The sequence below is a fragment of the Melospiza georgiana genome, chromosome 28, assembly GCF_028018845.1.
Source record: "Melospiza georgiana isolate bMelGeo1 chromosome 28, bMelGeo1.pri, whole genome shotgun sequence".
Taxonomy (NCBI): Eukaryota; Metazoa; Chordata; class Aves; order Passeriformes; family Passerellidae; genus Melospiza; species Melospiza georgiana.
This window is the reverse complement of record NC_080457.1, coordinates 804,355-829,430: the sequence shown is the minus strand read 5'-3', so window position 1 is coordinate 829,430 and position 25,076 is coordinate 804,355. Positions and strand designations below refer to the sequence as shown.

General features: G+C 62.9%; 3 protein-coding genes and 1 non-coding gene across 4 annotated transcripts; 2 read left to right on the top strand and 2 right to left on the bottom strand.

Moving 5' to 3' along the window:
- Positions 1-1,751: 1,751 nt before the first annotated feature.
- PHOSPHO1 (phosphoethanolamine/phosphocholine phosphatase 1) lies at positions 1,752-9,218 on the top strand. Its single transcript, XM_058041676.1, has 3 exons — positions 1,752-1,802; positions 5,458-5,526; positions 7,326-9,218. The coding sequence occupies exons 2-3, from the start codon at positions 5,482-5,484 to the stop codon at positions 8,076-8,078; spliced, it is 798 nt and encodes a 265-aa protein (XP_057897659.1). The 5' UTR covers positions 1,752-1,802; positions 5,458-5,481; the 3' UTR covers positions 8,079-9,218.
- Positions 9,219-10,984: 1,766 nt separating this feature from the next.
- Positions 10,985-17,663, bottom strand: ABI3 (ABI family member 3). The gene is given in 8 exon segments (XM_058041467.1): positions 10,985-11,017; positions 11,108-11,363; positions 11,661-11,783; positions 12,260-12,355; positions 13,878-13,963; positions 14,933-15,109; positions 15,975-16,142; positions 17,547-17,663. Coding segments are annotated over 8 exon segments (1,056 nt in total).
- A 2,732-nt stretch (positions 17,664-20,395) lies between these two features.
- Positions 20,396-22,509, top strand: GNGT2 (G protein subunit gamma transducin 2). The gene is made up of 2 exons (XM_058041762.1): positions 20,396-20,479; positions 22,384-22,509. The coding sequence occupies exons 1-2, from the start codon at positions 20,396-20,398 to the stop codon at positions 22,507-22,509; spliced, it is 210 nt and encodes a 69-aa protein (XP_057897745.1).
- Positions 22,510-25,004: 2,495 nt separating this feature from the next.
- On the bottom strand, positions 25,005-25,076 carry TRNAQ-UUG (transfer RNA glutamine (anticodon UUG)). The gene has a single exon. It is a non-coding gene; the product is annotated as a tRNA-Gln (tRNA).

Genomic DNA, 25,076 nt, shown 5'->3' with positions numbered 1-25,076 from the left:
GGGTCCGGGATGGGTCCGGGATGGATCCGGGATGATCCCGGGATGGTTTTGTCCCGGTGGAAGCCGCAGGAGCCCCCCGGGCCAATTCCCCCTTTGGATTGTCCCTCTCGGAGCGGCCCCAGGGCGGGGAAATGTCCGGGGGGAGCCGGAGGGTCCCGGGCTGGGGAGGGGGAAGAGGATTCCCGAAAGGAATTCCCTGACAGGATTCCCTAAAAGAATTACCTGACAGGATTCCTTGACAGAATTCCCTCACAGGATTCCCTGATAGGATTCCCTGACAGAATTCCCTAAAAGAATTCCCTCATAGGATTCCCTGACAGGATTCCCTAAAAGAATTCCCTGACAGGATCCTCTAAAAGGATTCCCTGACAGGATTCCTTGACAGAATTCCCTCACAGGATTCCCTGATAGGATTTCCTAACAGAATTCCCTGATTTTCTGGAGGGATTCCCTGACAGAATTCCCTGCAATGATTCCTTGCAATGATTTCCCGATAGGATTCCCTGACAGAATTCCCTGATTTTCTGGAGGAATTCCCTGACAGAATTCCCTGCAATGATTCCCTGACAGAATTCCCTAAAACAATTCCCTGTCAGGATTCCCCGACAGAATTCCCTGACAGGATTCCCTACAGGATTCCCTGCAATGATTCCCCACAGGATTTCCTCACAGAATTCCCTGATTTTCTGCAGGGATTCCCTGACAGAATTCCCTGCAATGATTCCCTGACAGAATTCCCTGAAACAATTCCCTGTCAGGATTCCCCGACAGAATTCCCTGACAGGATTCCCTACAGGATTCCCTGCAATGATTCCCCACAGGATTTTCTCACAGAATTCCCTGATTTTTCTGCAGGGATTCTTCCCCGGCGTTCCCCCGGCCCGGAGGGACCCAGGGCAGGTCCCGGGATGGCCCCGAGCTCCGCTCTGCGACACAAATTCACCAAAAGCGGCAAAAAAATCCCCGACTTTGGGGCTCGGGACAGCGCGGCACGACCGCGGCTCCTGCCGGCCGCTGGAATCCCGGCCGCGCCTCTGCATTCCGGGACGCTTTTCATTAAAAACCACCCGAAGCGCCGAGCGCTGCCCGCCGGGTTTGGCCGTCCCGGGCGGTCCCGGGCGGTCCCGGGTGGTCCCGGTGTCCCGAGGTCGCCGCCCCGGTATTTTTGGTGTTTTTTGCTGATTTTGGTTTTTTTTTTTTTTTTTTTGGTGTTTTCGCTGTTTGTTTTATCTCGGCGGCTCCTGCGGCCCCCGATAGCGCCGGGGCCCGGGCGGGGCAGCGCTGGCACCGCCACCCTGCAATTCCCGGCCCGCTCCCCGCAATTACCGGGGGGCCCCGCCCGTGCCCGCCGCTATTTTGGGGACAATCCCGGCGTTTTTCTCGCTCGGCGCCGCTCCTGGTGTCGGGAGCAGAGCCTCCCCCTGCCCAGCCGGGCTCGGTTACACAAGCCCGGAGCGGGCCCGGGGGGGGCACCGCGGTTTTTGTCGCTTTTTCCCGATTTGGCAACTTTGGGCAGCTCCCCCCGCCCCTCGGGAAGGGGGCGCGGCCTGCGCTGGCCCCGCCCCTCCGCGGCGGGGAGGCTGCGCCGCCATTGGCCGCGCGGGCGATGACGTCGGCGCACTGCGGCGGCTCCGCGCGGCCCCGGTGGCGTCGCTTTAAAGGGGCCGCGCTCGCGGCAGCGCCGGCGGCGGCACCGGCCCCGAACCGGCCCCGGAGCGGCTCCGAACCGGCCCCGAGCCCGGGCTGCCCCCGCACTCTCCGGCACCGGGGCGGGCCGGGCGCTCCCGGCAGGTTCCGACCCGGTAAGGAGCGAGAGGCGGCACCGCGGCGGTACCGGGAGATGCCGGATCCGCAAGGGCTGCTGCCGGTACCGGTGGGTGTCCCCCCCGGCTGGACCCTGCCGGGATGGGATGGTGCCGGTACCGGGGGTCCCCACCCGGCAGGATCCCGCGGGAGCCGAGCAGATGGTGCCGGTACCGGGGTGGTGCCGGCAACGCTGGACCTGCCGGTACCGGGGCGGCTCCTGCCGGTACCGGGGAGTCCTGTTTCGGTTGGACCCTGCCATGACTGGGGCCGATGGTGCCGGTACCGGGGCGGTCCGCACCCGGTTGGACCCTGCCGGTACCGGAGGTGCCACCGGGGCACGGAGCGGCCGCGATTCAGCCCCGCCGGTACCGGGAGGAGCCGCGGAGCTCGGGGAGGGGCCGTGCCGGTACCGGAGCCGCTGCCAGCCCGGTGGCACCGGGGGATCCCCGGCGGGATCCGGGACCGGGGCTGGATCCCCCGAACCGCCGCGCTCGGGGCCGAACCGGGGCTGCGGTAACGCCGAACCGGGGCTGCGGTAACGCCGCAATTCCCGGCAGCACAAACAACCCCGGTGAAGCCGGAGCAGCCCCGTTACCCGAGGTGACCCGGAGCGCTCCGCCCGTGCCCGAGCCCGGCAATTCGGGGCGGACCCCGGGGCTGGCGGGACCCGCTCCGAGCGCTCCTTACCGGGAATTCCCGTTAATTCCCGTTCATTCCCGCATTTCCCGCTCTTTCGGGTTCAATTCCAGCGGCGGCGCGATCGCGTCCCGGTCCCGGTTTCCCGGGAATTCCGCCCCGAGCTGGAGCTCGCTCCAAGGCAGGAGTTGGGTCGGAGCTCGGGAAAGACGCGAACGTTCCGCGCACCGAAATTTGGGGTTCAAACCCTCCGGAGCGGGCACGGGCAGAGAGCGCCGGGGGCAGGATTGTCCCGGTGTCCCGGCACGAACCGCACCGGGAAACGATCCCGGCATTTCCCGGCGCTGAAACCTCGGTCCCTGAGCCGCTTTCCCGTTTGTTTCCCGTCCCTCCGGCTGCGCTTTTTGGGGGGAAAACGCGGCTGCTTCGCTTCCCGGGGAGCTCCTTTCATTCACGGGAAGGCGCTGGCGGCTGCACCGTCCCGCACCGAAATTCGGGATTCGCTCCCGCCGGGATTTCCCTTCCCGCACCGAAATTCGGGATCTTCTGCGGCCGGGATTTCCCTTCCCTTTGCCCCATCCCGCACCGAAATTCGGGATTTTCTCCCGCCAGGATTTCCCTTCCCTTTTCCCCATCCCGCACCAAAATTCGGGATTTTCTCCCGCCGGGATTTCCCTTCCCTCTCCCCAATCCCGCACCAAAATTCGGGATTTTCTCCCGCCGGGATTTCCCTTCCCTTTGCCCCATCCCGCACCAAAATTCGGGATTTTCTCCCGCCGGGATTTCCCTTCCCTTTTCCCCATCCCGCACCGAAATTTGGGATCTTCTGCGGCCGGGATTTCCCTTCCCTTTGCCCCATCCCGCACCAAAATTCGGGATTTTCTCCCTCCGGGATTTCCCTTCCCTTTTCCCCATCCCGCACCGAAATTCGGGATTTTCTCCCGCCGGGATTTCCCTTCCCTTTGCCCCATTGCAGTCGGGAATTGCAGACACCTGGCCGAGCTCTGCTTTGTTGGGGAGGGATTTCCTTGCCCGTACCCCGAGGATTTTGGGTTTTTTTGGGATACCCGGAGCCCCCCCAGCCCTCCGAGGATTTCAATCCCGAAATAACCCACGGGAACCCAATCCCTAAATAGCGCTGGCTCCGCTTCTGGGGCCTGTTCGGATCCCGTTCATCGCCAGTTTGGGACAGGTTTGGGGTGGTTTTGGGACAGGTTTGGGGCTGATTTTGGGGTGGTTTTGGGACAGGTTTGGGGCTGATTTTGGGGTGGTTTTGGGACGGGTTTTGGGGCTGATTTTGGGACAGGGTTTGGGGCTGTTTTTGGGACAGGTTTTGGGGCTGATTTTGGGGTGGTTTTGGGGCTGTTTTGGGGCCGGGTTTGAGGCTGATTTTGGGGTGGTTTTGGGACAGGTTTGGGGCTGGTTTTGGGGCTGATTTTGGGACAGGTTTGGGGCTGTTTTTGGGACAGGTTTTGGGCTGATTTTGGGGTGGTTTTGGGACAGGTTTGGGGCTGGTTTTGGGCCGGGTTTGGGGCTGATTTTGGGCCGGTTTTGGGACAGGTTTGGGGGTGATTTTGGGACAGGTTTGGGGCTGATTTTGGGGTGGTTTGGGGCGGTTTTGGGGACAGATTTGGGGCTGGTTTTGGGACACGTTTGGGGCTGGTTTTGGGCCGAGTTTGGAGCTGTTTTTGGGACAGGTTTTGGGACAGGTTTGGGGCTGTTTTTGGGACAGGTTTTGGGACAGGTTTGGGGTCGTTTTTTGGGGGAGCAGCTCCTGCAGCCGCATCTGGGGATGCTCTGAGCTCCTGCCCCTGGAACTTTTCCCAATCCCTCGGGCCCAGAGGTTTTTTTTGGGGCAGTTTCTCTCCCCGTGCCCACTCCAGTGTCCCCAATGTCCCCAGGGCTCTGTCCCTCCCTCCAGCACCACAGACCCTCCCTGAGCCTTCATCCCCAATCATTCCCTCGCTGCTGGCAGTGACCAAAGCAGTGACCAAAATCCCAGTTCCTCTTTCCTGTTCAATTCATGTTTTTTTTTTTTTTCCCCTTTGGAAGCCACTCCCAGCCCGGCTGTGGCGTTTTTTTGGCTCCAGATCCTGTCTGTAAATAAACCCTGCAGTTCTGATGGGCTTTTTTTAGCAAATAAACACGCAGCGTGCGGCTCCAGGCCTCACAAAAAAAAGGGATTTTTCCACAATTTCCAGCCCGGGCTCCGTTTCCCTGTGCCAGGTGCCGCAGGGTTTCTATTGCAGCCGAGTCACGGATGGAGTTTGTGCCCGAAATAGCCGGGAGCGGGCCGGGCTCCAGCGCAATGCCCACAGATCCCCTTCCCGCAGAGCCCCGCCATCCTCCCGGCCCGGCAATTCCCCGATTTCCACCCGCAAAGTGAATTTTGGGAAGGGCTCCCTCGCCGGGGACCACCAGGGGTCGGCAGAATTCCGCTTTGGTTTCACTCCCGGAGAATTTCTGCGTTTAGGAATTACCCTGGGAGAAAATAGGGGTGGAGGGGGGGGGTGGAGCAGGGCCACTCTTCCTGGGGTTTTTTGTTATTCCCAGGTTCTTTTTCCTTTTTCCTTTTTCCTTTTTCTTTTTCCTTTTTCCTTTTTCCTTTTTCCCCTTTCCTTTCCTTTCCTTTCCTTTCCTTTCCTTTCCTTTCCTTTCCTTTCCTTTCCTTTCCTTTCCTTTCCTTTCCTTTCCTTTCCTTTCCTTTCCTTTCCTTTCCTTTCCTTTCCTTTCCTTTCCTTTCCTTTCCTTTCCTTTCCTTTCCTTTCCTTTCCTTTCCTTTCCTTTCCTTTCCTTTCCTTTCCTTTCCTTTCCTTTCCTTTCCTTTCCTGCAGTTTTTCTCTTCCCGTTTTTATTTTCCTGCCGTTCCCTCACTGCCCTCACGGTTGAATCAGGATTTCTCAGAGGTTTCACTCTCCCCTCGTTCCCCCAGGCTGGACAGAAGCTCGGGGGCTCGGGAATTGCCCGGGATTGATGGAATTGCCCGGGACTGACGGGATTCCCTCTTTCCCGCAGCCCTGGGCCCGGGATGGTGCCAGCATGAGGAGGTGCTGCCAGGCCGTGGGGCTGCCGTGCCTGTTCAAGGTCAGTGCCACCGTGCCCAGGTCGCCGCTGCCACCCCGGGGGCTCCCCAAATTCCACAAGAATTCCGGAATTCCAGCCTGGAGCGGCCGGGAAGGGCTGAGGGGAGCGGGGGCTGCCAGGCTCATGGGGTTCATGATTTGGGGTCCCCAGGGTGGCCCAGCCCTGCTGGACACCCCAAAATCCACCCCGGGCACCCCTTGGGCCTTGGGAGCGGGGACATTCCCCGGCTTGTTCCACCCTCTGGGGCAGGAACGGTCCCTAAAATGCCCCCGGGACCCCTTGGGCTGTCACCCCTGTCCCAGAGGTGGCACAGGACCGGGCTGGGCTGTCCCTCTGTCTGTCCCTCCCGTCCCTCTGTCCCAACCCAGGTGTGCCCAGGTGTCCCCCCTGTCCCAGAGGTGGCCCTGGAGGAGCAGACTGTGCTGTCCCCCCCAGGTGTCCCCCCTGTCCCTGAGGTGGCCCTGGAGGAGCAGACCGTGCTGTCCCCCCCCGGTGTCCCCGCTGTCCCAGCCCGGGTGTCCCCGGTCCGAGCCCGCCCCGGCTGATCCCGGAGCTTTTCCCAAGGCCGGAAATTCGCTGATCCCCTCCCGGCACGGTGACCGCGGTGCCCTCGGGCCCGGATTAGCCCGGGCCGATCCCGTTAGGGCAGGATGAGGCTTTGGGGCCGGGCTGGCACGGGATTAACCCCTCCCGGCCCGGGCTCGGGGTGCGGCCGCCGGGTCCCGGGGCCAGCGGGGTTTGTCCTGCCTGGCAGGGACTGGGAACGGACGGTGACAACAAGAGCCAGTGACAGCGGGGTGTGTCTGTCTGTCTGTCTGTCCTACACCCCAATAACAGCGGGGTCTGTCTGTCCCACACCCCAATGACACCGGGGTCTGTCTGTCCATCCCACACCCCAATAACACCGCTGTCTGTCTGTCTGTCTCTCTGTCCATCCCACACCCCAATGACACCGGGGTCTGTCTGTCCATCCGACACCCCAATAACACCGCTGTCTGTCTGACTGTCTGTCTGTCTGTCCATCCCACACCCCAATGACACCGGGGTCTGTCTGTCTCTCTGTCCATCCCACACCCTGATGACACCAGTGTCCATCCCGCCTCCCAGTAACACCGGTGTCCCTCTGTCTGTCTGTCCATCCCACACCCCAGTAACACCGCTGTCTGTCTGTCCATGCCGCACCTCAATTACCCCACACCGTCCATCTGTCCGTCCCACCCCCCACCGACACTGCTGTCCGTCTGTCCATCCCACGCCGCAATAACACCGGGTTCTGTCCGTCCCACACCCCAATAACACCAGTGTGTCTCTATCCCACCCCCCACCGACACCGCTGTCTGTCTGTCCGTCCCACACCGCAATAACACCGGGTTCTGTCCGTCCCACACCCCAATAACACCAGTGTCTCTCTATCCCACCCCCCACCGACACCGCTGTCTGTCTGTCCATCCCACACCGCAGTAACACCGGGTTCTGTCTGTCCCACACCCCACCGACACTGCTGTCCGTCTGTCCATCCCACACCGCAGTAACACCGGGTTCTGTCCGTCCCACACCCCAATAACACCGGTGTCTCTCTATCCCACCCCCCACCGACACCGCTGTCTGTCTGTCCGTCCCACACCGCAATAACACCGGGTTCTGTCTGTCCCACACCCCACCGACACCGCTGTCTGTCCGTCCCACAGCCCAATAACACCAGTGTCTCTCTATCCCACCCCCCACCGACACCGCTGTCTGTCTGTCCGTCCCACACCCCAATAACCCCGGGTTCCGTCCGTCTGTCCGTCCCCGCGCAGGGCGTGGGCGCGGCCGGCCCGCGCGCGCCGCGTTTCCTGCTGGTGTTTGACTTCGACGAGACCATCGTGGACGAGAACAGCGACGACTCGGTGGTGCGGGGCCGGGCGCTGCCGGAGCGGCTGCGGCAGAGCCCCGCGGCCGGCGGCTACAACGAGCACATGCGGCGCGTGCTGGCCTTCCTGGGCGAGCAGGGCGTGCGGCCCGCCGAGCTCCGCGCCGCCTACGAGCGCATCCCGCTGGCGCCGGGCGTGGCCGAGCTCTTCCAGCTGCTCTCCAAGCACCGGGAGCTCCTGGAGCTCGTGCTCATCTCCGACGCCAACACCTTCGGCATCGAGGCCAAGCTGCGCGCGGCCGGCGCCCGCTCGCTCTTCCGCAAGGTCTTCAGCAACCCGGCCGGCCCGGACCGGCGCGGCGTGCTCACGCTGGGGCCCTACCACAGCCACGAGTGCCCGCGCTGCCCGGCCAACATGTGCAAGGCCAAGATCCTGGCCGAGTACCTGGCCGAGCGGGCGCGCGAGGGCGTCGAGTTCCAGCGCGTGCTCTACGTGGGCGACGGCGCCAACGACTTCTGCCCGGCCGGGACGCTGACGGCGGCGGACGTGGCGTTCCCCAGGAAGGGCTACCCCATGCACAGGCTGATCCAGGAGAGCCAGGAGAAGCAGCCCGGCGCGTTCCAGGCCGCCGTGGTGCCCTGGGAGTCGGCGGTGGAGGTGGCGCGGTACCTGCAGGAGCTGCTGCGCAAGAAGTGCTGAGCAAGGGAGGCGGCTCCGGGCCCGGCTCCGTTCCTGGGATGTTCCTCTGCCTTTCCCGGCTCTGTTCCTGGCTCCGGGCCTGGCTCTGTTCCTGGGATGTTCCTCTGCCTTTCCCGGTTCCATTCCCAGCTCCGGGCCCGGCTCCGTTCCTGGGATGTTCCTCTGCCTTTCCCGGCTCCGTTCCTGGCTCTGGGCCTGGCTCCGTTCCTGGGATGCTCCTCTGCTTTTCCCGGGATGTTCTCCCGCCTTTCCCAACTCCATTCCCGGGATGTTCTCCCTCCTTTCCCGGCTCCGTTCCCGGCTCCGGGCCTGGCTCCATTCCCAGGATGTTCCCCCACTTTTCCCGGCCCTATTCCCGGCCACTGAAGCACTTTCTGCCAGCCCTGGCCCTGCCCGGCCCCTGCGCCCTTTGCCGACCTGGTGGGGATTTCTGGTGGAGTTTTTTTTCTTCCTTCCCCTTTTGACCTCAAAAGAATTCCTAAATATCCAGCAGCCACCTCCCCACGGGCTGGGCACGTCCTTGCTCCTGCCATCCTCCCCTGGCCGTGGGCTCTGATCCCACTGGGAATTCCACCTGGGAAATCCCTGATCCCACTGGGAATTCCACCTGGGAAATCCCTGCTCCCTGGGCTCCTCTCCTGCTCCTGATCCCATTGGGAATTCCATCTGGGAAATCCCTGATCCCATTGGGAATTCCACCTGGGAAATCCCTGCTCGCTGTGCTCCTGATCCATTGGGAATTCCACCTGGGAAATCCCGGATCCTGGGGGTCCCTCCTGCCCCAGGGAGGGTCAATCCCCCTGACCTGGGCACCCCCGAGGTTCCCCAATCCCCCCGGGGTCACTTCTGGCACCGGGTGCCCAGAGGCCAAACCCTCCCCTCCTTCCCACCGCAGTGTTAATTAATTAATTAATCCCCCCTTCTAATTGCACTCTTCAGGGCCACCTCCAGGGGCTGGCTCCTCCTGGATCTATCCCGGGTTTATCCCGGGTTTATCCACAGCCTTACCGGCCCCCGAGGGCGGCCCTGGCTCCCCCAGACCCGGCAGGGATCGACCAAAGCAGCCCCGGGTTTGTTCCTCCCCCCTCGGACTGTGCGGAACTCAAAGCCATGGAATTAAAGACACGAATCTGTGTGAGACGGACAGAGCTCTGTATTGCGGACAGACAGACAGACAGACACAGCTCTGAGCTGCACCGAGGGGGCTCCTGCTCTGGATCCTGCTCTGGATCCCGATCCTGGGGCCCTGGAGATTGGGGGATGGCGCTGGAGCGGCAGGGTGGGCAGGGCACGGACAGGGCATGGACAGGGCATGGACAGGGCATGGACAGAGGATGCTCTGGGGTGGAATTTTGGGGCTGGAGCATCCCTGGAGCGGCAGGGTGGGACAGGGGATGGGCAGGGGATGGACAGGGGACACTCTGGGATGGGGTTTTGGGGCTGGAGCATCCCTGGAGCAGCAGGGTGGGCAGGGCACGGACAGGGCATGGACAGGGGAGGCTCTGGGGTGGAATTTTGGGGCTGGAGCATCCCTGGAGCGGCAGGGTGGGGTTGGGGATGAGCAGGGAATGGACACAGGATGCTCTGGGATGGGGTTTTGGGGCTGGAGCATCCCTGGAGCAGCAGGGTGGGGTTGGGGATGGGCAGGGGATGAACAGGGGATGCTCTGGGGTGGAATTTTGGGGCTGGAGCATCCCTGGAGCAGCAGGGTGGGACAGGGGATGGGCAGGAGATGAACAGGGGACACTCTGGGATGGGGTTTTGGGGCTGGAGCATCCCTGGAGCCCACGGGGACAGCGAGCTCTGCTCTGTGCCCAGAGTTCTGTTCTGGGTTGGGATCCAGGACTGGGATCCAGGACTGGGATCCAGAGTTGGGATGCAGGGTTGAGATCCAGCACAGGGATCCAGCACAGGGATCCAGGGTTGGCATCCAGGTCTGGGATCCAGGTCTGGGATCCAGAGCTGGGATCCAGGGTTGGGATGTGGGGCTGGGATCCAGCACAGGGATCCAGGGCTGGGATCCAGGACTGGGATCCAGAGCTGGGATCCAGGGTTGGGATGTGGGGCTGGGATCCAGCACAGGGATCCAGGGCTGGGATCCAGGACTGGGATCCAGAGCTGGGATCCAGGGTTGGGATGCAGGGCTGGGATCCAGCACAGGGATCTGGGGCTGGGATCCAGGGCTGGGATCCAGCACAGGGATCCAGGGCTGGGATCCAGAGCTGGGATCCAGGGTTGGGATGCAGCGCGGGGATCCAGCACAGGGATCCAGGGTTGGGATGTAGGGCTGGGATGCAGCCCGGGGATCCAGGGCTGCCCCCAGGATCAGCTCCCTCCCTGCCGCCTTCCCAGCTCGGTGTCCTCGGTGTCCTCCTGCTGCGGGTCGGGGAGCGGGGACATCACTGAGGGATGGGGACATGGACATGGAGCCACATCTGGGGACAGGGACACGGACATGGAGCCACATCTGGGGATGGGGACACGGACATGGAGCCACCTCTGCGGGACGGGGACACGGACATGGAGCCACATCTGGGGATGGGGACATGGACATGGAGCCACCTCTGTGGGATGGGGACACGGACATGGAGCCACATCTGGGGACAGGGACATGGACATGGAGCCACATCTGGGGACGGGGACACGGACATGGAGCCACATCTGGGGACAGGGACACGGACATGGAGCCACCTCTGCGGGATGGGGACACGCACACATGGAGCCACTGCAGGGCACAGGAGCGGCTGTGGCACTGCTGGGCATGGCAGGGGCTGGGCCAGGGGGGACCCAGGGGCTTTGGGACCCTCTGTGTCTTTCTACAGGGGTTTGGGACCCTCTGTACCCTTCTTTGGGGTTTTGGGACCCCCTGTACCCCTCCCCAGGGGTTTGGGGCCCCCTGTACCTTCCTACAGGCAGCTCTGCGGGGCCCACGGGGGCTCCTCTGGGTCCGGGGGCGGTGGCAGGGCCGGGTCCCCAGGGTCAGCCCCGGCCGGGGGCGGTGGTGGCAGGGCCGGGTCCCCAAGGTCAGCCTCGGCCGGGGGCGGCGGTGGCAGGGCCGGGTCCCCAGGGTCAGCCTCGGCCGGGGGCGGCGGTGGCAGCTCGAGGTCGTCGGGGGCTGCGAGAGCCCAGAAGGGGTGAGGGGCTCGGGAGGGACGGGGACGGGGCACACGCTGCCCCCCGTGCCCCCGTCACCCCCCGGGCACCGGGCACTCACCTGGGGGAGGGGGCAGCAGGTGCCCAGGGAGGGGCGGCGGAAAGGGGATGGCAGCGCCAGGCGGGGGTGGCACAGGAAGGGACGGTGCCATCGGGGGTGGCACAGGAAGGGACGGGGCCATTGGGGGTGGCCCTGGAGGGGACGGTGCCATCGGGGGTGGCACAGGAAGGGACGGTGCCATTGGGGGTGGCCCTGGTGGGGACGGTGCCATCGGGGGTGGCACAGGAGGGGACGGTGCCATCGGGGGTGGCACAGGAGGGGACGGTGCCATCGGGGGTGGCACAGGAAGGGACAGTGCCATTGGGGGTGGCACAGGAAGGGACAGTGCCATCGGGGGTGGCACAGGAGGGGACGGTGCCATTGGGGGTGGCCCTGGTGGGGACGGTGCCATTGGGGGTGGCACAGGAAGGGACGGTGCCATCGGGGGTGGCCCCGGCAGTGGTGGCGGGGCAGGAATTCCGTCCCCAGGAGCTGCCGGGGTCCCACTGGAGCTGGGGGGGGAAGCAGCAGGGTCAGGGTGGGGGTCCCTGTGTCCCCACCCTGAGCACAGACAGTGACCCGTGCCAGGACAAGGTGGCGCCGTGTGGCACCTGCAGCTGGGCAAACCCTTCCCCATCCCCTGCCCCATTTCCCATCACTCCCATCATTCCTATAATTCCCATAATTTCCCATCATAATTTCCCATTATTTCTCATAATTTCCCACAGTTTCCCATAATTTCCCATTATTTCCCATCATAATTTCCCATTATTTCCCATAATTTTCCATCATTTCCACTGTTCCCCCTCTCCCTAAAGGACATCCTTACCCTGTCAGGGCAGCAAATCCCCCAACCCCCCGTTTTCCCCAAAAGCCCCCGTTTTTCCCCCCAAACCCCCGTTTTCCCCCAAACCCCCGTTTTCCCCCCAAACCCCCGTTTTCCCCAAACCCCCATTTTTTCCCCCAAACCCGGGAGCCGCCCCGGTACCTGGGGGGCAGCGGGGAGGAGCCGCAGGAGCCGCTCGGGAGCTTCCCCGCGGGAACCACGGGCGGCTGCACCGGCTCGGGGACACGGCTGCTCCTCCTGAGGGGGTCACTGGGGTCAGTGGGATTGATGGGATGGGATCGATAGGATCAGTGGGATGGGGTCACTGGGGTCACTGGGGTCACTGGGGTCACTGGGGTCCGTGGGGTCAGTGGGTTGGGATCAATGGGATCACTGGGATCAATGGGACTGATGGGATGGGATCAATAGGATCAGTGGGATGGGATCAGTGGGGTCAGTGGGGTCAGTGGGTTGGGATCAATGGGATCACTGGGATCAATGGGATCAGTGGGATCAATGGGACTGATGGGATGGGATCGATAGGATCAGTGGGATGGGGTCACTGGGGTCACTGGGGTCAGTGGGATCAATGGGATTGATGGGATGGGATCAGTGGGGTCACTGGGGTCAGTGGGTTGGGATCAATGGGATCATTGGGATCAATGGGATCAGTGGGATCAATGGGATTGATGGGATGGGATCGATAGGATCAGTGGGATGGGATCAGTGGAACCAATGGGATCAATGAGATTGATGCGATGGGATCAATGGAATGGGATGGGATGGGATGGAATGGGATGGGATGGGATGGGATGGGATGGGATGGGATGGGATCAGTGGGATGGGATCAATGGGATCAATGGGATTGATGGGATGGGATCAATGGGATCATGGGGACCCATGGGATCAATAGGATGGGATCAGTGGGTTGGAATGGGATCAATGGGACAAGATGGGACAGGATGAGTTGGGATCAGTGGGATGGGATCAATGGGATCAATGAGATCCATAGGATCAATGGGTTGGGATCAGTGGGTTGGAATGGGATCAGTGGGATGGGCTGGGATCAATGGGATGGGTTGGGATCAGTGGGGTGGGTTGGGATTGATGGGATGAGATCAATGGGATGGGATCAATGGAATCTATGGGATCAAGGGGATCAGTGGGATGGGATGGGATGGGATGGGATCAATGGGATGGGATCGATGGGATGGGATGGGATGGGATCAATGGGATGGGATCCATGGGATGGGATGGGATGGGATCAATGGGATGGGATCAATGGGATGGGATCCATGGGATGGGACGGGACGGGACGGGATGGGATGGGATGGGATGGGATGGATGGGATGGGATGGGATGGATGGGATGGGATGGGATGGATGGGATGGGATGGGATGGGATGGGATGGATGGGATGGGATGGGATGGGATGGGATGGGATGGGATGGGATGGGATGGGATGGGATGGGATGGGATGGGATGGGATCAATGGGATGGGATGGGATGGGATGGATGGGATGGGATGGGATGGATGGGATGGGATGGGATGGGATGGGATGGGATGGATGGGATGGGATGGGATGGATGGGATGGGATGGGATGGGATGGGATCAATGGGATCAATGGGATGGGATGGATGGGATGGGATGGGATGGGATGGGATGGGATGGGATGGGATGGGATGGGATGGATGGGATGGATGGGATGGGATGGATGGATGGGATGGGATCCACACCACATGCCAGCACCCCCTGGTGACCCAGCAGTCCCAGCCTCACCCCAGTGTCCCCGCAGCCTGGGCCGAGGAGGATTTGGTGCTTTTGCGAGCCAGGGTGCCGGTGCGGGACAGCTGCGTGCTGGTGTCCTGCGGCACGGGACACGGGGACACACGGACACGGGGACACACGGACACAGGGACACACGGACACGGGGACACACACGGACACAGGGACACATGAACACGGGGACACACACGGACACGGGGACACACGGACACGGGGACACACGGACACGTGTGGGTGCCATCCCTGCCCCAGCAAGAGGCACCGGGGGCTGCAGGAGGCACCGGGGCGGCCCCGAGGCGGCAGCGGCACCGTGGGAACTGCGGCAGCGCCCGCCCCGAGGCCTCCGCGGGGTTTCCGGTGTGGGGGAGGATCCGTGGGGCTCAGAGGCCTCTGAACCCTTTTGTGGGCACCTTTCAGAGCTGGCAAAGGCTCCACGGGGCTCTGAAGCTCCCAAACCCTTCCTGTGGGGATTTCTGCAGTGGGGAGGGTCCGTGGGGCTCCCAAACCCCTCCTGTGGGGGTTTCTGCAGTGGGGCAGGATCCGTGGGGCTCCCAAACCCCTCCTGTGGGGGTTTCTGCAGTGGGGCAGGATCCGTGGGGCTCCCAAACCCCTCCTGTGGGGATTTCTGCAATGGGGCAGTATCTGTGGGGCTCCCAAACCCCTCCTGTGGGGATTTCTGCAGTGGGACAGGGTCCATGGGGCTCCCAAACCCCTCCTGTGGGGATTTCTGCAGTGGGGCAGGATCCGTGGGGCTCCCAAACCCCTCCTGTGGGGGTTTCTGCAATGGGGAGGGTCCGTGGGGCTCCCAAACCCCTCCTGTGGGGGTTTCTGCAGTGGGGAGGGTCCGTGGGGCTCCCAAACCCCTCCTGTGGGGTTTGCAGAGCTGGCGAAGCCTCTGTGGGGTGCCAGGCCCCCAAAGCTGAGCGGGCACGGACAGACCCCATTTCTCCATGGAGGAGGGGCCAGAGCCACCCGTGCCCCCCCTCAGGGGACACTTGGGGACACTTGGGGACACCAGGGACCGAGGAACGCCACCCAAGGGCCCCCACCTTGACCCCGTGGCCCACGCCGTCCAGCGCGCTGAAGTTGAGGGGTCTCCGGTAGTAGGGCTCCGGCACGGGGGGCTCCGGCGGGGGCAGAACCTTCTGGAAGCTCAGGCACCTCCTGGTGACGGTCAGGGCGCCGATCTCGCGCCGCGACACCTTCTCCTTGTGGATGTCCACGCTCTGCCGAGGCGACGCCGTCCCCAAAGTGCCAGCCCGGGCTCGCCCCCCGCCCCCGGGTGCCACGGGGCCCCGCAGCAGTGTCACCAAGCTCAGAGCGCCCACAGGACCCCTCAGCAGCGTCCCCAAGTAGTGTCCCCAAGTTTTAGGTGGCCACAGGGCCCCGCAGCAGTGTCCCCAAGCCCTGGGTGCCCACAGGGCCCTGCAGCAGAGTCCCCAAGCAGCGTCCCCAAGTTTTAGGTGGCCACAGGGCCCCCAGCAGTGTCCCCAAGCCCTGGGTGCCCATTGGGGTCCTGCAGCAGTGTCCCCAAGCAGTGTCCCCAAGTTTTAGGTGGCCACAGGGCCCCGCAGCAGTGTCCCCAAGCAGTGTCCCCAAGCCCTGGGTGCCCACAGGGCCCTCAGCAGTGTCCCCAAGCCCTGGGTGCCCATTGGGGTCCCGCAGCAGTGTCCCCAAGCAGTGTCCCCAAGTTTTAGGTGGCCACAGGGCCCTCAGCAGTGTCCCCAAGCCCTGGGTGCCCACTGGGATCCTGCAGCAGTGTCCCCAAGCCCTGGGTGCCCACTGGGGTCCCGCAGCAGCGTCCCCAGGCTCTCTGTCCCCAAACCCCAGGACCCCACAGGATCCCGCAGCAGTGTCCCCAAGCAGTGTCCCCAAGTTTTAGGTGGCCACAGGACCCCTCAGCAGCGTCCCCAAGCTCAGGGCGGCCACCGGGAGATTTGGGGACACTTTGGGCCGGGCGGGTGTGACAGGGAAAGCCCCGAGGCCGTTCCTGGGGCTGGCCCCGCATTCCCAGCGCTCGGGGGGCTCTGCAGCCCCTCGGAGCCGCCCACAGCCCCCGTGCCCAGCCCTGCCCGGTGCCCTCGGTCCCACCTGTGCCACGCAGGCGACATCGGCCTCCAGCTGCCGCAGCTGGGCCGCCTGCAGGTCCATGAGGCGCAGGAAGGCGCGGGCCAGGCTGCCGACCTGGTAGGTGACGCTGGCCAGGGACTGCGTGCTCAGCGCCATCGTCTCCTGCAGCGCCCGCCGCTTGTCGCCGGCCTGCGGGGACACGGCCCGGGGCCGTGGGACGAACCCCGAGTGGGGACACAGCCCGGGGCCGTGGGACGGGGAATCACCGCCCGAACCCCGAGTGGGGACACAGCCCGGGGCCGTGGGACGGGGAATCACCGCCGAGCCCCGAGTGGGGACACAGCCCGGGGCCGTGGGACGAACCCCGAGTGGGGACACGGCCCGGGGCCGTGGGACAAACCCCCGAGTGGGGACACGGCCCGGGGCCATGGGACGAACCCCGAGTGGGGACAGAGCCCGGGGCCGTGGGACGAACCCCGAGTGGGGACAGAGCCCGGGGCCGTGGGACGAGCGCTCCCCGCCGAAGCCCGAGGGGTTTCCTTCTGCTTTCCAAATGCCTCAACTTCCCCCGGGCCCGGCGGCGGGGGATGCGGGGATTGCCCGGGGTTCCACCGGGAATGAGGGCCCGGGGGCTCCGGGGGTCACCGAGTGCCCGGCTGAGCCTCGGGCCAGCCCTGGGGAGGGGGCAGCCAGAGAGAGAGGCTGCGTGTGGCACGGCCGGGGCGGCAGCGGCGGTGCCGGGGCTCTGGGCCGTGCTGAGCCGTGCTGAGCCGTGCCGGGGCTCTGAACCGTGCTGAGCCGTGCTGAGCCGTGCCGGGGCTCTGAACCGTGCTGAGCCGTGCTGAGCCGTGCCGGGGCTCTGAACCATGCCGGGGTTTGCTCTCAGCCGTGCCGGGGCTCAGCTCCCGAAATAGCTCCGCTCATTTCCCCTCGGTTCTGCCCCGCCGAGCCACGGCCCGGCCCGGCCCGGTGGGCACACGGGGAGCCCTGCCCGGCTGGGAGGGACAAAATGGGCATTCTCCTCCTGATTCCATCTCCTGAAATCCTGTTCCGGTCCTCGGGGAGCCAGGCAGGGTGAGGAGGACGAGGAGGATGAGGATGGGGATGGGGATGGGGATGGGGAGGAGGAGGAGGAGAAGGAGGATGAGGATGAAGAGGACAAGGAGGACGAGGAGAAGGAGGATGAGGAGGATGAGGAGGACAAGGGGAATGGGGATGGGGATGGGGATGAGGATGGGAAGGATGAGGATGAGAACGGGGATGGGGTGAGGATGAGGATGAGCACACCAGCACAGCTTCACACACACGCACAGGCCCCGCCAGGTGCCCCCTCCCAGCCCCTGTGCCCCCCACCCGTCCCCAGCCCCCTCCCAGGGCTTCTCCAGCCTTGCCCACCCCCCAGAGAACCCCCCTGCACCCCAAACCCGCCGGGCGCTGCCGGGGGGGGGCACAGGAGCAGCCGGGGCACCCAGCGGAGAGCGGCGGGACCGGGGCCAGGGGATGCTCGGGGCAGCCGGGCCCCGCTCCAGCACCGCCCCCGGCCCGGCCCGGCCCAGCCCGGCTCAGCACGGCCCGGCCCGGCCCGGCCCTCACCTGCAGGTAGTTGCTGTGGCAGTACTCGGCCACCCTGAGCAGGTTCCCGTGCTGCTCCCGCAGCCGCTCCCGGCCCGCGGGGATCTCGCTCCGCCGCAGCCGCTCCAGCTCCGACATCGCCCCGGTCCCGTCCCGGCCCCGGCCCCGGCCCCGGCCCGGCCCCACTTCCTCCCGGGCGCGATTTGAAGGCGCTGCCGGTGCTGACGCAGGGCCCGCGGGCGCCGCCGTGTCCCCGTTCCCCCCGGGACACCCCGCCCTGCCCGGGACAGGCGGGGAGCGGCGGGGAGGATGGGAAGGGTGTGAGGCACGGGAACCGGGATGGAGCACCGGGAGGGAGCCCACGGGGATGCGGACCCCTAAAGGATCCCGACCCCAGGAGGATCTCGACCCCAAAGGGACCCTGACCCCAAGGGATCCAGACTCTGAAAGGATCCAGACTCCAGAAGGATGCAGATCCCAGAAGGATGCAGACCCAAAAATGATCCCGGCCCCAGAAGGATCCCGACCCCAAAGGGACCCTGACCCCAAAAGGATCCAGAGCCTGAAAGGATCCCAACCCCAGAAGGATGCAGATCCCACAAGGATGCAGACCCCAGAGGCATCCAGAGCCCAAAAGGATGTAGATCCCAAAAGGATCCCGACCCTGAAAGGATCCAGACCCTGAAAGGATCCTGAGCCAAGAAGGATCCTGACCCTAAAAGGATCCCAACCCTAGAAGGATCCCAACCCCAAAGGGACCCTGACCCCAAAAGGATCCAGACTCTGAAAGGATCCAGACTCCAGAAGGATGCAGATCCCAGAACGATGCAGACCCAAAAATGATCCCAACCCCAGAAGGATCCCGACCCCAAAGGGACCCTGACCCCAAAAGGATCCAGAGCCTGAAAGGATCCCGACCCTAAAAGGATCCAGACCCCAGAAGGACCCCGACCCTACAATCACCCTGATCCCCATCTGTGCCACCAGTGAGCTCCGGTGAGCCCTGCGGTGCCCGGTGAGCCCCAGTGAGCCCCGCGGTGCCCGGTGAGCCCCGGTGAGCCCCGGTGAGCCCCTGTCAGGGCACAGCGCGTCCTTGGCCCGGCGCGTTCCCGTCCCCGCAGGAAATTGGCGCTCGGGAAGCCCCGGCGGCCCCGGCTCCGCTCCCGCCCCGCCCCAGGTGCTGCCCCGGCGCCTCCCGGGCTCCGGCCCAGCCCCGGCCCGGCCCTTCCTGAGCCCATCCCGGGGAAGTGATGGATTTCCTGCGATGCCGCTCCGATCCCGCTCCGAGCGGCACCGGCGGCTCCCGGCCCGAACCCCGAACAAACCGGGGGGAACCGCCGGGACCCCCGGGGTCAGTGAGGGGTTAATGCCGGGGTCATTCCCGGGGTCATTCCTGGGGTCAGTGCCTGGGTCATTCCCGGGGTCAGCCCTGGGGTCAGTCCTGGGGTCAGCCCTGGGGTCATTCCCGGGGTCATTCCTGGCGTCAGTCCTGGGGTCAGTGCCTGGGGTCATTCCTGGGGTCATTCCTGGGGTCAGCCCTGGGGTCATTCCCAGTGGTCACTCCTGAGGTCATTCCTGGGGTCAGCCCTGGGGTCATTCCTGGGGTCACTCCTGGGGTCATTCCTGGGGTCAGCCCTGGGGTCATTCCCGGGGTCATTCCCAGTGGTCACTCCTGGGGTCACTCCCCGTGGTCACTCCCATGGTCACTCCTGGGGTCACTCCCACGGTCACTCCCGTGGTCATTCTCAGTGGTCACTCCCAGGGTCACTCCCGTGGTCACTCCCGTGGTCACTCCCACGGTCACTCCAGTGGTCAGTCATTCTCAGTGGTCACTCCCGTGGTCACTCCTGGGGTCACTCCTGGGGTCACTCCCGTGGTCACTCCCGTGGTCACTCCCATGGTCACTCCAGTGGTCGGTCATTCTCAGTGGTCACTCCCGTGGTCACTCCCGTGGTCACTCCCGTGGTCACTCCCGTGGTCACTCCCAGGGTCACTCCTGGGGTCACTCCCACGGTCACTCCCGTGGTCACTCCCGTGGTCACTCCCGTTGTCACTCCCGTGCTCACTCCCGGGGTCACTCCCGTGATCATTCTCAGTGGTCACTCCCGTGGTCACTCCCATGGTCACTCCCATGGTCACTCCCGTGGTCACTCCCGCCTCTCGGGCAGCACTCAGCCACTCCCCGGGCAGTCCCGGGGGTCTCCCCGTCTGTCCCGGCCGGACCCCCCGGCCCCGCTGCCCCCCCGGGCCGATGATCAGGCCGGGCTTTGTGGGCCGGGCCGGGCTTTGGGGCTAATTCCCAACACCTGACCGGCTTAGGCCGCTGAGTCCATTATCAGCTTAGCGGCAAAGACATCTGCTGCCGGCACCCAGAACGGCAGAGCAGCGGCTCCTGTGCTCCCCTGTCTGTCCTGTCTGTCTGTCTGTCCTGTCCCCTCCCGTCCCGTCCCTCCATGGGGCTCTGAGCGGCCCCGGCGCGCACAGGGGCGGCCCCCGGCCCCCAGGTGAGTTCCTCTGCCCCTCCAGGCCCATTTGGGCACCAGGAATTGCCCCCTCCTGGGTTTGGGGGCTCCCGGGGCTGGCGGTGACCCCAGGGATGGAGAGGAGCACTGGGCATGGGTCCCATGGGGGGGTTTTTTTTTGGGAAAAAGAGTTGGGTTTTCCCAAATTCCGCGACCCCAAAACTTCCAGGGGAGTGCAAACAATGAAGGAACCGTGCTGTAAAAAGCTGGAGGAAAGGAAAGCTGCAATGTGTTTAATTCCTCAGGAAGGTTGGGAAGTGTCCCAGGCGCTGCTCAGGGACACTGGGGGGACACAACCCCCCTCAGCAATAACCCCAGTAACCGGCTGTGCCCCAGTTCCAGGGCACCATGGCCCAGGACATGACCGAGAAGGAGCTGCTCAAGATGGAGCTGGACCAGCTGAAGAAGGAGGTGAAGAACGAGAGGCAGATGGTGAGTGCCTCACTGCAGCCAGGGCAGGACGGCCGTCCCTGGGGCAGGGAGAGAACCCCAGGCACTGAAATCCACCCACGCTGGCCCTAAAACACCGATCCTGCCCCTAAAGCCAGGCAGGAGCACTCACACACTGCCCCTAAAGCTCTGGGATAACCTGAGACACTCCGGGGCTTATTTGGGATGCTCTGGCACACCCCAGGGGTGGTTTTGGGGTTTCTGGGACACCCCAGGGGCGGTTTAGGGGTGCCCCATCCCAGGTCCATGTCCTGCTCCCCCACCCCAGCCCCAGGCTGGCCCCAGTGCAGATCCCCTGGTGTGCATCCCCCCGGTTGGGTGCCCCAGGGCAGATCCCCAGGGTTGGATCCTGGCTGGGCATCCCCCAGTGCAGATCCCCCAGTGTGGATCCCCCGGGGTTGGATCCCCAGGGTTACATACCCAGTTTGGATCTCCCAGTTCAGATCCCCAGTTCAGATCCCCGGGGTTGGATCTCCCGGTTCAGATCCCTGGTTCTGTTTCCCCAGTTCAAATCCCCAGGGTTGGATCCCCCGTTCAGATCCCAGGTGCAGAGCACCCAGTGCAGATCCCTGGTTTAGATCCCCTGGTGCAGATCCTCCTGTTCAGATCCCTGGTTCAGATCCCCAGTGTGCATCCCCCGGTCCAGATCCCCGGTTTGGATCCCCAGTTCTGATCCCCAGTTCAGATCCCCGGGTTTGGATCCCCGGTTCAGACCCCCGGTTCGGATCCCCGGTTCAGATCCCCAGTTCAGATCCCCGGTTCTGATCCCCAGTTCAGATCCCCAGGGTTGGATCTCCCAGTTCAGATCCCCGGTTCAGATCCCCGGTGCAGATCCCCGGGTTTGGATCCCCCAGTTCACATCCCCAGTGCAGATCCCCGGTTCAGATCCCCAGTTCAGATCTCCAGTCCAGATCCCCGGTTCAGATCCCCGGTTCCAATCCCCAGTTCAGATCCCTGGTTCAGATCCCTGGTGCAGATCCCCGGTTCAGATCCCCAGTGCAGATCCCTGGGTTTGGATCCCCGGTTCAGATCCCCAGTTCAGATCCCCAGGTTTAGATCCCCCAGTTCAGCTCCCCTGTTCGGATCCCCGGGTTGGATCCCCCAGTTCAGATCCCCGGTGCAGATCCCCGGTTCACATCCCCAGTTCAGATCCCCAGTTCAGATCCCCAGTTCAGATCCCCGGTTCAGATCCTCAGTTCAGATCCCCAGTTCACATCTCTGGTTCAGATCCCCAGTTCAGATCCCTGGTGCAGATCCCCAGTTCAGATCCCCGGTTCAGATCCCCAGTGCAGATCCCCGGTTCAGATCCCTGGTGCAGATCCCCGGGTTTGGATCTCCAGTTCAGATCCCCGGTTCAGCTCCCCGGTGTGCATCCCCCGGTCCAGCTCCCCTGTTCGGATCCCCGGGTTTGGATCCCCCAGTTCAGATCCCCAGTTCAGATCCCCAGTAGAGATCCCCAGGGTTGGATCCCCCTGTTCAGATCCCCGGTTCAGATCCCCGGTTCAAATCCCCGGTTCAGATCCCCAGTTCAGATCCCCGGTGTGCATCCCCCGGTTCAGATCCCCGGTGCAGATCCCCAGTTCTGATCCCCAGTTCTGATCCCCAGTTCGGATCCCCGGTTCAGATCTCCAGGTTTAGATCCCCCAGTCCAGATCCCCAGTGCAGATCCCCGGGTTTGGATCCCCAGTTCAGATCCCTCAGTTCAGATCCCCGGTGTGCATCCCCCGGTCCAGCTCCCCTGTTCGGATCCCCGGGTTTGGATCCCCAGTTCAGATCTCCAGTTCAGATCTCTGGTTCAGCTCCCCTGTTCGTATCCCCGGGTCGGATCCCCCCGGTTCGGATCCCGGTTCCGTTGCCCCCGCACTGTCATTGTGTGCCCCGGGCAGGTGTCCAAGACGGGCAAGGAGATCAAGGAGTACATCGAGTCCATGGCGGGCGAGGACCCGCTGCTCAAGGGCGTGCCCGAGGACAAGAACCCCTTCAAGGAGAAGGGCGGCTGCACCATCAGCTGACCGGCACCACCGGTTCCTCCCGCTTCCCCCTAGTCTGACCTCGGGCAGCACCGAACCGACCCCACCGCCAAGAAACGGGACAAAAAGGAGAAATTTAACAAGGGAAAAAACCACCCAAACCCCACCCCCGCTGCCGCCGGGGCGCCGCGGCTGAGCTTTGGGTTCCCACGAGCAAAAAAAAGCGAAACTTCTGCATTTTCAGCAGCCTGAGCGAGAGGGGGATGGGGGGAGAGAGAGCCCCGAGCCCGGATTTGTCCTTTATCCCAAAATCCCGGAGCTCCCTTCCATAGCAATTCCGGCTGGGATGGGCTGGGGAGGATGGAGATGGCGCCAGCACCTCCTCCAGGTCTCTGCCCCTGTGGAAAACCTCTGGAAAATCGGCTCGGTGTCACCTGGAGCCATCCCCGAGCGCTCCTGCTGCTCCCTTTTGGGGTTTTTTGGGGTAAATTTAATCCCTGCTTGACAGGAAAACCCCGAGGCACAGCCAGCTCCTGAGTTCAGCGCGGTAGGTTTGGCTGTTTGGAGCTGTTTTGCTCTTTTAAAAATCCAATCCAGGATTTGTTTCTATTTAATCTCGGGGAAAACTCTCCCAAAGCTGCCCCAATGCCATCGACCCCAAAAGGGAGGCAGCAATAATTTGAATTTTGGAGTCCCTCGGGGTGATGTCTCCAGCCATGTCCCACTCCTCCTCTCCTCCCAGCCTGGTTAAATCCCAAGGAAATCCCTCTGGATCCCATCTGGAGCATTTTTCTACCCCTAAATCCCAAGGAAATCTCTCTGGATCCCACCTGGAGCATTTTCCTGCCCCCGGAACCCTGCTCAGCCTCACCACGGGGGCAAAGGCGCTCTAGATGCCCTAAAAACAGGAGGAGAAGACGGAAAAATGTGGATTTTCCTCAAGCAGGGAGGCCCCCCTGCAGCCAGAACCCCCTCCCTGCACTCCCTGGCCCCCAAAAAAACCCAAAACTCCCCAAAAAACCCCAAAATAGCCCAAAAATCGAGGTGGTTTTGTTCTTTCTCGCAGACGCTCAATAAACCCGCCAGCACCACCACGGCCTCTGCTTCTTGCAGGAAATACTCTCCAAAAAATAGAATTGATGGGCTTTATTTTCACTCTAAAGTGGATTTTATAATGTTTTATTTTATTTTATTTTATTTTATTTTATTTTATTTTATTTTATTTTATTTTATTTTATATTTTATTTCAGACCTCACAGTCCCAAGAGCCGGCTTGTGACTGACATTATTCTTTTAATGCTTCAATACTCTTTTTTTTTGCCTTTAAAACACAGGTGCTTAGTGGGGCTGAATCCTGCTTTTTGGTGGGGTTTTTGATGGTTCTGCTGGGATTTTTTTTGATAGAATCCTATTAGGATTTTTTTGGGTGGGATCCTATTTTTTGATGGAGTTGGTTGGTGGGGTTTTTTTGGGGGGTGATGGAGCTGAATGTGAGGTGCTCCATAATAAATTTGGAGATTAAGAAGCAACCCAAAGGTGCTGCTTCTTCTCCTGGCCACAGCTCCATGACAAATCCAGGCTATTTAGGTTAAAAAAATAAAAATAATAGTATATTCTTGGCCTTGAGGCAATCGGCTCCTCCGGGGCCTGAGCTGCCCCTAATCCGGGGCGATAACCGGGCCGCGGCCGGAGGGGATTGACCCGTTAATCGATGTTAAAGGGCTGGGGACGTGCGTCAGAGCCGGCTAAGCCGCCTCTGAGGGGATTCGGGACGATGCCGGCCCCACAGCGCCTCAGGGCAGCGCCGTGAGGGCTCGAACCCGCCATGAGAGCTCCGCCATGAGGACGCCGGGAGGCGGAGGGGGAGGCGGGCCAAACTGCGCTCTCAGCCAATAGCAACGCGGGATTGGCAGAGTGACATCCGCTCAGCCAATCAGCGGTGGAGAACGGAGGGCGTGAACCCTCTCCGGGGGGATTGGTGAAGTGGGAGGGGGCTACAAAGGAAGGTTACAGCCAATAAAAATGGAATATTGGGAGAGTGACAGCAGATATAACCAATCAGCGATGGAAAACGGAGAGCACAAAACCCCCTAGGGATGTACGGATTGCGGAAGAAGGAGGCGGTGTAAAGAGCGCTCTCAGCCAGTAAAAATAGGAGTTTATGAGAGTGACAGACCGAACAGCCAATCAGCGTTGGAAAACAGAGACGGCGAGTCTCCCCGGAGGGCTCCCGGCCTCGCCGGTAGAAGGCGGGGCTAAGCGCGGAGCCAGCCAATAGAAATACAGGATTGCCAGAGTGACGTCCTGCTCACCGAATCAGCGATGGAAAACGGAGAGTGCCCTCCGGCTGCCATCAGCCGCCTTTCTCCCGCGCCTGCGCCGTGAAGCGCGGGAGCCCACGCACAAAATGGAGCGCGGCGAGGTCCGGTGCGGCCGCGGCGCTCTCGGTGCGACCCCCGCAACCTCTCACCCTCATTCGGTCCTTTCCTGTCCCCTCCTCGGCCCCGGGGCGGCGGCGGCAGGCAAAAAGAAACACGAGGTCCCACCGAGATTTGAACTCGGATCGCTGGATTCAAAGTCCAGAGTGCTAACCATTACACCATGGGACC